Genomic DNA, 15,800 nt, shown 5'->3' on the forward strand with positions numbered 1-15,800 from the left:
AAGCCTGAATTTAGTGAAAGTTTAACCTAGACTTGATCCAGAAATATAAATGTAATCAGTTTTGGGAATTAATTTCTTTCTCAAGAAATAAAACTATGTAAAAAAAAAAAAAAAAGTGGGGGCCACATGAGAGGCAACCACACATTGATGTTTCTCTCTCTCTTTCTCCCTCCCTTCCCCTTTCTAAAAATAAATAAATAAAATCTTTAAAAAGAAATAAAACTATGTCCTTTTTTTGTTCTGTTCTAAGAATCTGTGTTTTAAAGAGAAGAAAAAGTTACTCCCTTAAGGAATTTTCTTAGAGTGTATCTTGGCTGCTTTTAAATGTCAAAGCTAAGACACAAATGAAGACTAATTTTGCTTTGTGCTCTGCACACACCTCTCTTTCTCAGCTCTAGTGCATAATTGTCTGCATCAGTCTTAATTTACTCTGTGAGATCTGGACTCCTAACTGAGGATATTTCATATACTTAGATGTGCCAATTAAGTCCACCCAGATAGACCATAAAAACGCAGATAAGAAAAGTAAGACACCAAGTATCTCAATTTAGTAAATTAGACTAATCTGTAAGGGATTCTAAGCTGTCTGAAATAGAAAACCTAGTGCACTACAGAAATGCAAAGTATATTAAATACCCAGCTTGGTGCCTTGAATATGTTTTTAAAAATCAAATTGAACTTATTGTGCTTCTGTTGTAGAATTTGTTTCATGGATATTGCAGTAAGTGGAGAATGATCTGCAGATTGAAATTTTACTCTCTATTAAGAATGACTTAACCGTATGATGTGTGACTTTTTTTCATATTCAGTGTAGAGCTGAACTGCTCCGGGCTTGGCGGCCCTTGCAGTGTAAAAATGAAGACAGAACAGTAAGGTAAATTTTGAATTTTAAGCTGCTCAGTAGTGACTTCCTTGAATCTTTGGAGAGGGCGTGTTCATTTTATTAATACACGATTTCGGGTTACTAATATTTGACAATTCTAGTTAATAGGTACATTATATTTTTGTAGGTTGGTATAGGTAGTTGAGTATACTGGTTTGATGATATTAAGTGTATCTTAAGTATTTGTTCATCCCAGATCATCTGTAGTCAAAACAATTAAACTGAATTTGCTGTTCTTGTCAAAGACCCAGACCCAGGGGTACAGTGAAAAGTGAGTTTGGAGTCATCTGTACAGTACCGAGGTAGGGAAGGAATCATGTTATTGTTAAAAAATGAAGGCCATCTTTCCTTAAGCTTTAGCACTGAATTTTTTTGCAACAGATTTAAATTGAAGTTTTAGAATTTGATTTGCTCTTGTATAGTTCTCTCCATTTTAAGGTCAGTGTTCCAGATCCTGTTGTACCTTGTAAGGCTTGATTTTTACACTATTGCTGTCCTAGGTATGTAAGATGACATGCCCAGAGTGGATAATCTAAATTTTGGCTGACAGTAGGGATGGGGTAGCATTATGTCCTTTAGTCTTCAGGACTCCAATTAACTAAAATTTCTTAATTTTACCTTTTTTGTGTAATCTCCTGCCAATAATTATAGGACCATCTGACATGTATGATGTGTTAAAAAAAGAAAAGAGCTTCCAAAGGATGTAATACATATGTGATTGTGTTTTGTTCTATTAGAACCTAGTATTTGGCTCATTTTGTGGTTAAGGAGGCAAATGCAGCAATTGTTAAATGATGTTTTAACTTTTCATTTATTTAATTTATTTTTATTGTATTTTTTTCCATTATCATTTACCCACCTTAATACCCTCTTTAATCTCCTCCCTTAAATGATGTTTTTAAAGTTCAGATCTCTCTGCCCTGGTTGGGTGGCCCAGTTGGTTGGAACATTGTACCTGGCACCAAAAGGTTGCAGTTCAATCCCTGTTTGGGGCATATATCGAGATTTCTTTCTCAACGTTTCTTTATCTAGAAACATTGATGTTTCTCTCTCTTTTCCTCTCTCTCTCTCTCTCCCTCCCTCCCTCTCTCTCTCCCTTTCCCTCCCTCCCTCCCTCTCTCTCTCTCTTTCTCCCCCCCTTTTCCCTCCCTCCCTCCCTCTCTCTCTCTCTCTTTTTCCCCCCCTCCCCTGGTCTCCCCCCCTTCCCACTTCTCCCCCTTCTTATTTCTCTCAAATCAGTAAAGCATATTCACCTGTTACAGACATATAATATATCTCTCTGCCTACATCCAGATTTCACTCTCAGTGGATATCTTAAATCTGTGTTTTTGGCTGGGTTCTCCTCTGTGTTTTTGGCTGGGTCCCTCACTGGAGACTGAGGGACTATAAGAGTTAGACCACCACCCCCAACAAGTGAATAATACACTCATTTTATTTGCTTGCAGCTGTGACTGTTATATGTATGGATTAAAAAGATGAAGGTGGGAACATCAAAAACACTATTTCCTTTTTACTGAAGTAAATGTATTGTACCTTAAGGCTACTCAGACCTCTTTTTTCCTCTATCAGAAGACAAATTCCTTCATAAAAAGTTTAATCTTTTGCCCAGCCTTTCTGGGGCAAACTTCCTAGGGAAGTTTGGACCCTAACTTGGGGTTTATGGTTCTTCTCATCAGCTGGTATGCAGAACCCAGTTGCAAAGTGAATCCATTGGGAAACCCAAAAAACAGAACTCTGGACTTGAAAATAATTTACATTTTTATATTCAATATAAATTTCTTTTGTTATAAAATTCTAAATTAACAATTTCTTTGACTTTGCAGTTGCTGTTTGCCATGGCTGACTCTTTGTAGTGGACCTTAACCCTGTTTTATCCTGTGGCTACAGCCAGGAGTAGTATCTTAAAGTCATATGTGTAGGAGGAGTAATAAATGCACCAGGAGTTAGGCTATAAATGAGATAGAAATGGAAGTTTCTTTATCCATTTCTGATTTACTTTGACCATTTTCAAGCCGTGCTTCTCATTCCATGATGTTTTCTTTATCCCTGGCCCAATTCTTAACCTCATTTATTCATTCATTTGGCAGTCAGCATTTTTTGAGTGTCTGTGGTGAGGTGGACATTTACTATATTAGTTTCTAGGAATATAAAAATGACTAAGACTGTCTCTAATCTCAAGTGGCTCCCACTCTTAGAGGTAGACAGATAAGGATTTCAAAAGGTGCTAAACCTGATGAGTGTTCTAGTAGAAATACCAGGTGTGCCCAAAGTTCCCCAGGACTGGGAAGGAACCTGGAGGACAGGATGGCTAACTGGCTGGTCAGAAAAGGCTTTCTTTGCTAGAGGCACTTCTTGGGCAGAGGTCTGTAGGATCCATGGAGTGTGTGGATGTGTGTATTGGAGGGAGGGAGATTGGGGACAGTGCAGGACTGCAGATGCACAGACATGAGGAAGCTACAAGGTGTAACAATGCCATCTAGGTGTATTTTTCTGCTTGAACATCCTTAACATGCTAGAAATTCTCTTTTGAAAATAAGTTAACTGTAAGCAATGGCAGCTAGCTCTCAGGTGCATTATTAGGGTTTCATTGACAGGGTCCCTCAGTAGGTTACAACTGGAGGAAGTATTTCTTGTTCTGGTCCTGTTTCAACTGGTTATGCAGTGTTGTGTTGCTAGCTGCCTGGCCCTGGGTCCAAGTTACTTCTGATAGATTGTTATTGTATTGTAGTGTCAGCCCCAGGCCCCTCAGCCTGAGCCAGGCTCACATTCTTGCATGAATGTAGGGAGGTAAGGGAGTATTTTCTCTGCTTGTATATGATTGGAATTGCAGTTTATGTTTATTACTAGATTCTCTTCTAAGTGGCTACCAGTGGAGTCAACAATGGACTGACTATGGTAGTTGTGTGAGGAGTTAGAGACACTGCCAGAAACACCATGCCTGCTTGGTTTTATGTGCCTGCAGCTGTGACTATTACATGTGTGGATTTTTTTAAATGAGAGAATAAAAAACAGAAAAAAAGTTATTTCTTTTCCAAAAATGTAAATATTGGACTGCTTGCTGCCTCCTTCCACTTTAAATCAGTTACCTAGCTTATTTATTAAAGTAACAGAATTTAGAGATTTTGAAGCCATTTCTAATTTTTAAGATTTCAGATCACTTGGACCTGGATCTTATTTTCCCACCATCAGCTAATTTTAAGTCTTTCTGCATCCTTTTTTGTTACATTATATAAAAGATGGACATACTTCATGACAGCTCACAGCTTACTAGATTTACAAATCTAGTAAGTATTACACACTTGTATTTCAGCAGGTACCCTGTGATGGCTTGATGTCTTTATTCATGGTGATCATGGTATTCATAATAATTTACTTGGCATTCATTTGGTACACTATTATAGTTTTTAGTTCAAATACACACTTTCAGGGAGTTCTGTCAAACTGTGGTGCTCTGCATTATCACATGGAGATTGTACTTGGCTGTGTGTTGCCTTTGTTTTCCCCTTTGCAAGTAAAGATAGTAATAGCTCCTGCCTCAGGGTTGTGTGAGGGTTTTGCACATGTAGGTAGCATTATGTATTGAATATAATAGCATATTAATTCATTTAGCACTTATTTTATTTTAGGCTTATGCTACTAAGTGTGATACCTCATTTAATCCTCCCCCAAATCTAGTGAAGGGGACACTATTCTCTCCATCTCACAGTTGAGATAACTTAGATGCTGAAGAGGTTAATTTACCGCCGTCAGGATTTGATTCTAGACTGCCTGAGTCTCAGATTTTATGTTTTGGCCTGTGCTTACTACATTTGTGCAACTCAGCTTTTTCATAGCACAGAATCCCCCTTGACATCTGCTGGCTAGACAGATCACTCAGCTTCAGGCTGTAGGAGAAGTGGGTCAAGCACTCTAAAAAGAGCATGTGACCCTTGATGGCATTTAGGATGGGAAAAGCCCACCATATTTCTCTCAGAATCTGGCTCTCCTCTACCTATACAGTGTGCCTTGTACGTGTCAGCTAGCACTTGGTGCAGCTCTGCTTTAGTGGAACCAGTTAGATGGTCAGATCTGTTCTGACTACAAACCACATGAGAATTGCTCCTTTATGTAACCGAAGAATCTCTTAGCCTGAGTCACATATGTATGTGGTTTATAGCTGGTATTTTCTGTCTTTAATAATATGTATGTGACTCTATTGGGGTGATTTGTCTTCACAATGATATAAATAATTGTAGGCAATAATGATTTTTCCCCACCACCTTTAGTTATCCCTTAGCCAGACTGAATGAATGATTGTTTCTTTTCATCTTTCTTTGTGAAGTGGAAGATGGTGGAATGCAGTCATTTCTATAATGGCTCATGGGGCTTCCCAGGTTCTGTGTGTTCTGTGAGGACATGATGCTTATATTTTAGGAGGGAGGGGAGAGGAGGAAGCTGAAACCCTCTTGATACTAAGTGATGGGGTGGGAAATTTAACAGCCATAGAGAATTCCTGGCTATGTCTGAGGAAATAATCATTATCTGTCAATGAAGTTTATTATGTGATCCTCTTATATGTAAAATAGTTAATGACCTGTTGTGCCATACTTCTAAAGCCAGTAACTTCTGGTGTTTTTTGTTTTCTTTTCATAAAATTATCTTAAGAGGCTGTGATAGGTTTTGTGATTTTCCCTCAAATTTCATATTATACACAAATTTGCTAAATAGAAGTATCTTTTGTTATGCAGATGTTTGGCTCTGAGCTCTGATAATAAGTTTGGATACTGAGGAATATCTTATCTGAATTTGCTTGCTTGCTAAATTTCAGGTAGTAACAGGAATTCACACACACACACACACACACATATGCGTATACACACCCACACACACATATCAGGGAAATGTATAAACGTTTAAGTTCCACTAGTAAGGGATACCGGTATACCAGGGTTCCTCATCCTTGGCACTATTGACATTTGAGATCAGATAACATTTTGTTGTAGAGGCCTGTCCTGTACATTGTAGGATGCTTAGCAGTGTCCCTGGCCTCAGCTGGCTAGATGCTTGTTGGATATCTCCCCTCCCCCACCAATTGTAACAACCAAATATATCTGCAGGCATTGTCACATGACCCTGGGGCAAAGGAAGGTGCAGCATAAGATGGTCGGTTTGCCCCTGGTTGAGAACCACTGCTATATGCCATTGCTTGTAAGTAAATTTCTAGATTATGTGAAACTCAGAAGAATAGCAGACTTAATATCGCCACATAGAGGTACTTCATTTTGTCAATTGCATGGAAATGATTTTAAGAAAGAAAAATACAAATAAAAGAGAGGAAGACATTTCCTTTACAAGGTAAGCACAGAAAGGTCTATTTTTTTACATGAAAAGACTATCACATATTAAACCTTATATGATAGCTGTTTCCTTACATTTGACTATTTACTGCCTCTTCCATTTGCTGTTCTTCTCTAGAATTACCAGCAGTGCTGATTTGTACATTCTCTTAGTGCCCTGGGAGGCAATTTCTTATCATCAGCTGGTTCTTCCTTACTGGTTACAGTTCAGCTTCAGCTAACCCTTCCTTTCTGTTACTTTGAGGAGTTGAAATTTCATTAAGGCAAAGGTTTATCAGAGGATGTGCTTTAAGCAGCATTCTGGATGGGGTTGTCTGTCACTTGTTTTAGCCTCTGTGCTGGTTTGGTAATTAATACTGGAAAATATACCATTCCTCTAACCCAGTAGTGTATGTGGTGTTATCCTTCCATTTTCTTTTTTCTGCTTCCTTTTTATTTTTTTAATTATATTTTATTGATTATGCTATTATATTTGTCCCAATTTTTCCACATTTGCCCCCCTCCATCCAAACCACCTCCCTTATCCCTTAGGCAGTCCTCACACTGTTGTTTATGTCCATGGGTCATGCATATGTGTTCTTTGGCTACTCTATTCCCTATGTTGTACTTTACATCCCCATGGCTATTCTGTAACTACCAATTTGTACTTATTAATCCCTTCACCTTTTTCACTCATCCTGCTGATGCCCTCCCATCTGGCAACCAACAAAATGTTCTCTGTGTCTGTGATTCCATTTCTCTTCTGTTTTTTAAAAATTTTGTTTTTAAATTCAATTGTTAATAGATATGTATTTTTTGCCATTTTATTGTTCATATTTTGATCTTCTTCTTAAAGAAGACCCTTGAACATTTCATACAATGCTGGTTTGGTGGTGATGTATCCTTTACCATCATCTTGTCTGGGAAGCTCTTTATCTGGCCTTCAATTCTAAATGATAGATTTGCTGGGTAGAGTAATCTTGGTTGTAGGTCCTTGCTTTTCATCCCTTTGAATATTTCTTGCCAACTCCTTCTAGCCTTTAAAGTTTCTTTTGAGAAATCAGCTGATGGTCCTAAGTGAGCTCCCTTGTAGATAACTGCTTTTCTCTTGCTGCTTTTAAGATTCTCTCTTTGTCTTTAACCTTTGGCATTTTAATTATGGTGTGTCTTAGGGTGGACCTCTTTGTATTCATCTTGTCTGGGACTGTCTGCACATCCTGGACTTGAATGTCTGTTTCCTTCACCAAGTTAGGGAAGTTTTCTGTCATTATTTTCTCAAATACCATATTTTTTGGACTATGAGACACAGTTTTTACCACATTTTTTTGCTTCAAAAATTCTCCCCCGCCCCCCCCCAAGAAAAAACAATTCCCTCTGTTTTCCTCTTCTGAAACTTAGGTGCGTCTTATGATCCGAAAATACGGTAGGTTTCCAATCTCTTGTGCTCTCTCTTCTCCTTCCGGCACCCCAATGATATGAAATGTTGGTTCGCTTGAAGTTGTCCCAGAGCCTCCTTACACTATCCTCATTTCTTTTGGATTCTTTTTTCTTCTTGCTGCTCTGATTGGGTGTTTTTTGCTTCCTTATATTCTAAATCACTGATTTGATTCTCAGCTTTATCCACTCTACTGTTGATTCCCCGTAAATTGTTCTTATTTTAATTAGTGCATTTTCTTCGTTTCTGATTGGCTCTTTTTTATGTTTTCTTGTGGAAGCTCTTCCTATGTTCCCTGAGCATCCTTACAATCAGTGTTTTGAACTTTGAATCTAGTAGCTTGCTTGTCTCCCTTTTGTTTAGTTCTTATTCTGGAGTTTTGTTCTGTTCTTTCATTTGAGCCATGTTTCTTTGTCTCCTTATTTTGGCAGCCTGTGTTTGTTTCTGTGTATTAGGTAGGGCTACTACATTTCCCAGGCTTGGTAGTGTGGCCTAATGTAGTAAGTATCCAATAGGGTCCGGTGGCACAGCCTCCCATGTAACCCAACTTGGGTATTTGAGGTGCACCCACTGTGAAGGCTGTGTACACCCTCCTTTTGTAGTTGAGCCTTGATTGCTGTAGACACATCCAAGGTCAGCCACTGTCTGTGTTCTGTCCTGGGTCACACAGTGTAATTTACAAAGTAGTCTGTAGGTGGCTGTTACTTGTTCTGGGCTTAGAGGTGATCAGGTGAGGCTAAGCAGTGAACCAAAGCTGGCTGCTGCTAGTTCCAGGCCTGGGGCCACTTAGCAAGAGGTATGAGGCTTGCTGAGGCCAGGTGCTGCTTTTTTGAGAGGATTTAGGAAAATCTGAAGCATGAGCCAGGACAAGCCATTCATATGGAAAAGCCACTGGAAACAGCTTGGGTTATCCTTCCATTTTTTCCCTTAACTTTCCTCATGTGTTCTCTATTATTCTTGCATAATAAGTGGCAGGTAAATGCCTTCTTATATATATTGCTATTCTCATTCTCTTCCTTTTAGCTTTTTACTTCAAAGGCATTTATCTCTATTGCTTTCATTAATTTCCACCATTTTGTGAAATTCAAAATGTCACTTGCATGCATATTGAAAAAAGTCATCCATTTTGGAGGTGAACAGAGTGTGAGGCTGTTGATTTTTTTTTAAACTCGTGACACCAGGTTCTGTTATAGTTATATGAATACAGAATTAGAATGGCTAAATGGCTACCCCTTCCCAACAACCTTGGTGTATTGCTAAGACTTTTAGATCTTTCGACATTTTTTCTTTTATGCATACTTGGCATTACCCTTCTGAAATATAAATATTCATTTTATATGTGAAAAGCATCATATTACTAAACTTGTAACTTAGATTTTAGTGAACATACTTTTTCTCAGTGGTATAGTTATCAGTACTTTTATATTGATTTTTTTCTTTTTATTGAATTTATTGGGGGTGATGCTGGTTAACAAAATTGTATAGATTTCAGGTGCACAATTCACAACACATCATGTGTACACATGTGATATTATATGTTCACCACCCCAAGTCAAGTCTCCTTTCATCACCATGTATCCCTCCTTTACCCTCTTCCATCTCTCTCCACAACATCACCCCCCTCTGCATTCACCACACTGTTGTCTGTGCCCATGAGTTTTTTTTCTCTTTTTTGTTCTATTCCTACACCCTGGCCCACCCCGCCAACAGTCCCCCATAGCTGTCATCCTGCTCTCTATGAGTCTGTCTCTATTTTGCTTAGTTCTTTTATATTATTAATGCCATGTTCCAATTAAGTAATCAATATGTGAATGAAATATACAGTAATTTTGACCAAAAATCTGCTTTATGTTCAAGATACTGTTCTGTTTTATACTATAACTAGCATATTTTTAGCACAGAAATAGTAATTATAAATAAAATCTATTTTTTATATTGCCATTTTGGTGATACTTCTAATATTGAAATTTTCACTGCATTAAGTTCAAATATCTTAGGAACTAGAAGAAAAGTTTTCCCTTTGTGTATGCCAGAAGAGGAGCAAGTAGTTTTGATAATGAAATGGGACCTTACAAAACTATTTCTTGTGCAACTATAATAATTAAATAAGAATTGAATTGAGAAGGAAGGAAAAGAGAATTAGTTGTTTTTCTTCTTAGAATATTGGTGTATGGGGTAATGATGGCAGCAGAAAGCTACAAGATTATTCTAATTTGCCTGTTTTTTTTTTTCTGTGCATTATCTAGAACTATTTATTTTAATTTGCCTTATAATCAAAATAATGGCAATATGATTTTTATTTTCATGGTAGGAGGTGGAATAAACAGAGACTGCAGGACAGAGATAAGTGTCCGAAGCTTGAAGATGATTCTGAGGAAAGTGATGCTGAATTTGATGAAGGTTTTAAAATACCAGGTTTTCTGTTCAAAAGGCTTTTTAAGTATGTGCCATGTGTTTTTCTCTTTATCTCTGTCATTAAGCCATTGTGTGCTGATTAATATTTTAGGAATTACACAGCAGTTACCTGTGGGCCCTTAGGTACTTGCAGCAGTTTATTGAAAATGCAGATACTGTCAAATGAAATTTTAGCTACATGCTGTTCATTAAAATTAGATGATAATAAATTGACTAAAGTGCGCATGGGGTATGTTTGTAAACTGATGAATCTATATGGACTTACCTTAGCAGACTAAAAGCAACATATTTAAAAGCCATCAGCATTGAGTTACTTTTTTGTTCTTAGTAATTTTAAGGAACCAAACTTCTAATTTCTTCAATCAGATTAATTAAGAGGAGTTATATATTAAAATCAATATTGAGAGGTTTTCGACTGTTTAGATTATTTTCTGAGTGTTCTATATTGTACTTAAGGGTATAATACTGAGCTGACTGAATGTGCATCTAAATATTTTATGTCTATGTTCTAATGTCAAAAAAGAAGATGTAGGCAAACACCTTCAGGATTCAGTTGCTATTTGAGACGGACTGTGTTTCAAATGTGGGGTGGTTCCAGTGCTATAGATAACCAGATGCTGCATGAGAGATGCATGCCTAAAGACTGCAAGGTCTGGGCAAGTCTCCTGTGATGAATGTAAATACTGAGGCACATTTTCCATCTCATCACTCTTGGGACTTACTTAACAAGGTACTTTAGGAAGGCTTCTTAGATGCATATAGGAAGTTAAACCATTAAATAGCTTCTTTTTGTCTGTTGTGTCGTCACTTGGTAGTTGGGTGCAGGATGCAAACATCCTTCTTCAAGATGGTTATATTTAATCTTGTTCATGGATTTACCTACCAACCATGCTTTAAACTTTTGCAAGATGTCTATTTAAAAAGCATGCTTTTTATATTTCATCTCAAAGAGTTTTTATGTTTATTTTTTATAGAGGGGAAGGGAGGAAGAAAGAGAGGGAGAGAAACATCAGGTGTGGTTGCCTCTCACCCACTACCGGGGACCTGGCCCACAACCCAGGCATGTGCCCTAGACTAGAAATCAAACTGGGGACCCTTTGATTCACAGGCTGGCACTCAATCCACTGAGCTATACCAGCCAGGGCTCAGAGTTTTTATTTATAGTTTTAATTTTTGTTTAGTGTAGGGGAGAAAACAAGGATGGGGAGAGTTATTTTAACCCACCAAACATATAGGAAAGCTGATTCTTAAAGATGTGAAGTGTCTTGGTTGGGTTGCCAAACTGGATGGAGGAACTGTGAAGAAATTAAAGTCTGACTCTAGTAATTTTTATAGATACAGCTTGGAGAGGTAGCTAATTTGTTTATTGCTTTTCCCAAATGAAAATTAACTATGGAAAGGTAAATAAAGACATTTATTTGTAATTCTTTTCATCTTAGCTTTCTTCTCTAAAGCAGCTGCTTATTAGTAACAGGCTAGATAATATCAGTGTTGTACTAGCAAAAGGAATACCCCAATTACAGATTAAATTGATTTATCAAAGACAAGATACTTCTGCATATATAGTAAATGTTTAGTCAAATATCCTCAAGACTCAAGTTGAATGTACATTTTTTTAAATAAATGTGACATTTTCTAGCAAAAAAATTTCACAGTTAGTACAACTAAACTTTGCTTACCAAGAGTATATATGATTCAATGACTTGACTATTAACCTTATTGTAGTTAATTTAAACACATATTTGTTAGTTTTTTAATGTATCTTGATTGTACATTCCTGGAAAGTATTTTGTTTTTGTCTTTCATCTCTCAAAAACAAAATTTAAATATTTCATAAATGTTATAAAACTTCTGTTTCTTTTGCTATATGAGAAAAGTGATAGGATTGTCTATTTTTCTTTTATGATTAAATTTTAGATAGGCCAATTTAATTTTAAACTGTAGATATATATTTTTACTGTAGTTACTGCACTCTGTGGAATTAAATTAACGGTATTGCACACAAGGGAGTCAGAAGGTACAATCATCTATTTAAGTGCTATTTTCTGCAAGATCATGTTTAACTTTTAAAATTCTGTTTTGAAAGTGTGCCCAGCAAATGCATTCATCTGTATAATTGAGCAATTGAATGACAAACCTCATTCTTGTGACTTAACTTTTAGCCATACTAGTAAATGCAATATTGGATTAGTGTGACAGTGCCAAAACACACCAATTATCTGTGGTCATTTTGTGATATTGTGGTCTCATGGGAGAAAGCAGTGCATAGTAATTTCTTTGCTGTTGTACAGTAGGTCATAAAAATGTTTAACTTGCCCTAAAGACCCCTAGTAGATGCCTGAATCTGTGGATAGTACCAAACTTCTACCTTTTCTCTTCTCTTTGGCACATCTGAATTGCCAGCCTCACTACTCTTGTGCTTAGGAGCCATTACTAAATAAAACAAGGGTGACCTGAACACAAGCCCTGTGAGATATTTCTCAACAGTAGATGTGGTAACTGAGAGAGCTAAGTGACCAGTGGGAGGGGAGTGTTTATAGTGTGTATACACTGGACAAAGGGATGATTTATGTCCCTGGAAGAACGGAGTGGGAAGACCTTAGATTTCATCATGCTAAATAGAATGGTGTGCTGATTTAAAACTTATGAATTGTTTATTTCTGGAATTTTCCATTTAATATTTTTGGACATGATTGACTACAAATAATTGAAACTGTGAAAAGCAAAACCACAGGTAAGGGGGGACTACTATACATCAGATTTTGGGGGGAAGGTTTTTTTGAATACATCTTTTCCCAAAACTGGAAGTAGTGTATTTTAACCAGTTCTCAACAAGCTTTTTTCCTAGATCTGAATTTCTCACCCTCAACACAACTTATATTTTGAGCTGTGAGTAATTCTTTGTCGTCAGTACCATTCCTTTGCATTGTAGGATGTTGACCAGCATCTTCATTTTTACCACTGGATAACAATGGCACTTTTCTAGTTTGTAACAACCAAAAATGACTCTAGATAGTGCCAGATGTCCCCTAGGGAACAAACCATCCCCCTCCTTGAGAACCACTGGTCAAGATTATCTCTAAAGTGGTTTGGAATCTGAAGTTCTGGATTTCAACCTGACTTGTTCATTTTTTTTCTTATCAGCATGATCTTTGGCAAGTTATTTAACCTCTCTGTGCCTTCATTTCCTAACTGTAAAATGGGCTGGTCATCTTCCTGCAGGGTGGTTTTGAGACTATCTCCAAACCACATGGCCTGGCGTCTCCCTGACAGTAGGCTCTAGGCTTCTTAAGTGGTTGCCATTATTCTCTGGTTGTGTGCAACATGTTAATGGAACTTGCACTTCTTCCCAAATTAAATGATCTTTTATTCATATTGTACATACTGTGTTTTGATTTGTAATCCTGTTTTTCCAGGATGCAAGCAGCAAAATTGTCCTTCAAAGTTTTTCTTACATGATAGATAATCATGGCAACAGGTAGAGTCAGATTTTTGGAATTGATTTGCAGAATATTGGGGGAAGGTTAATTGTAACATATTTACTCAAAGAAGATTAAGTAAAATTGTTAAACTAAAGTTCATAGTGAGGTTTTAGGTAGACATAATATGTGCCAAATAGTAAACATTTGGGCAGTAATACAGTAAAATCGTTTTCTTTTGAGGTGGGAGGCTCATTAGTCTTGGTGTTTTCCTTGAAAAAAAAAATCCTTTAGATTTCATTGTTTTTTTAACTCAGGTGTGTTTTGCTTTCAATTGTTTTTTAACTTGGCATATAATCTTCACACCTGTGATGTTAAATCTTTCACTCCCCCTAAAACTTTTTTGCCTTATTTCCTTTTTAAACTTCATCTTTAGATTGTAGATTAAACATGCCATTGAGAAAGGAAAATACCAACTTTTTTTTTAAGAGGGAATTGTGTTAATCTTTTCAGCCTGTACTCCTTATTTATAAATTTTAATAGCTCAGATGTCTTTGTAGCTATGAAGTCCCTGAATCAAGTTCTGCTTTAAAATATCAAAAAGCCCTTTTGTATTGTTGAGTAAAAGAACAAAAAACTGTTCTTTTTGCATCTGCTACTAATATGACAAAATCATCTTTTATGTATTAATTTTGTGAGGAGCCCTATTATTCAGACTTGTTTATGGCCTTAAAATTTAATTTTTTATAAAAAAATGATATGATTACCAAGTGACTTTTCAACATTATATGCTGTAATTGTGGCTTTCTCTGTCCTACTTTGTGATGCTGTTCATGCCTGTTTTTATCATAGAAAAATTATTGGAACTTAAAAAACTAAAAATATTTAAGATATTTTCCAGAAAGATACTGAATAAAAGATAGTAAGTTTATGCTTGTTTACCAAGCTATTTTTAATATTGTAAAAGAAATAAAATAGTTACTAATTTTCCTTTCTGTCAGTTTAATTAGAAATGTGTTAACATTCTGTAAAGAAAAAAATGTACTTTTATGCCTAGGTAATCAAAAATGTATGACCTTATGAATATAATACTCATGTAAAACACACATCCGGCATGTTCCTCTGACTGTTACTAGAACTTAGTGAAATGATTAATTCATGAGTACTTTCTGTTATGATCTGTATCATCCACCATTTGCCATTTTCTTTTTTTTCTTGGTGTTTGTTGTTGTAGGTACCAGCAGACAGGTGTTAGGTGGCTGTGGGAATTGCACTGCCAGCAGGCAGGAGGAATTCTGGGAGACGAAATGGGATTGGGCAAGACCATCCAGATAATTGCCTTCTTGGCAGGTCTGAGCTACAGCAAGATCAGAACTCGTGGTTCAAATTACAGGCAAGTGCTCCACTGCAGACTGTCAGTCTGTGGAGCTCAATTAATATTTCATCAGACGTATTGCTGTGGAGGAGGGTCTTGTGAATTATTGATGACATTTCAATTACAATATTCCTTTAATTCTTTTAGTGGGGGACATCAAAGGAAAATTTTTACGAGACAATGGAGCTGTAGGGCAGGAGAAATTAAACATGTAACACTTTTAATGAATTCCAGGCATTGAGCCTTCATTTTGCAGATGAGCCCCACTAGATATTTTGGGTCAATACAGTTGTCTAAGGTTAGCTTCTACAAATGGATTGTTTACAAACTCAATTATGTTAATATCAATAGTTTACACAATATGGAATTTTAAATTAGACATGATACTTTTAGTTCCATTTATTAAATTTTATATTAAAATATTTGTTTTGGCAGGAGACCAGGTGAACATTACAGTAAGTACCAAGTCTATTCATGGGGAAAGTTGGAGCTTTGGAGGAGCCATTCTCCTGAATTTCTTTTATAATTGGTATGCATGAGAGCATTTGTAGAGTGATTTCTTTTTAATGAAGTTACTTATCTGCTCACTATGCTTTCTATCCCCTCTCCAAGTCTTTAAGAATTTTATATAAATTCTAAGGCCAAAACCTAAATGACTGTCTAAAATTCTAAAGTGATAGTACTCTTTAGGAATTTAAATAAACTATTAAAGCTATAGTATTCTGAAAGAAGCACTTTAAACTGTTAGCTCAGCATGGTTGGACTCAAATACTTTATCTTGTAATAAGTTCAGTGACTGTTTCCATATTTAAGCTGTAAATTTACGTGATTGTGACTCAGTATTGGTAAAAATAATTCTGCATAAATTATGTGGGTTATTTAATCTTGAACCCAGTTAATTTGAGAGCTTCTTAGATTCCAACAGGTTTTTCTGAGGAGTGACAGCAAGATATTTACC

The 15,800-nt window shown here is 36.5% G+C and overlaps 1 protein-coding gene across 4 annotated transcripts in view; it reads left to right on the top strand.

Annotated features, from left to right (window-relative positions):
- Positions 1-15,800, top strand: part of ERCC6 (ERCC excision repair 6, chromatin remodeling factor) — an 80,767-nt gene that overhangs the window by 24,790 nt on the left and 40,177 nt on the right. For 2 of the 4 annotated variants that reach the window (XM_045841972.1, XM_045841973.1), the window contains exons 6-7: positions 9,945-10,073; positions 14,702-14,860. The exons of 1 other annotated variant lie outside the window; for it this stretch is intronic. In XM_045841972.1, the coding sequence (XP_045697928.1) occupies positions 9,945-10,073; positions 14,702-14,860 (288 nt within the window). The remainder of the gene's footprint in view (positions 1-9,944; positions 10,074-14,701; positions 14,861-15,800) is intronic. One more of the 4 variants, XM_045841974.1, reaches the window with a different exon arrangement.

Source organism: Phyllostomus hastatus, unplaced genomic scaffold (assembly GCF_019186645.2).
Source record: "Phyllostomus hastatus isolate PE091 unplaced genomic scaffold, TTU_PhHast_1.1 phas_contig_38, whole genome shotgun sequence".
NCBI lineage: Eukaryota > Metazoa > Chordata > Mammalia > Chiroptera > Phyllostomidae > Phyllostomus > Phyllostomus hastatus.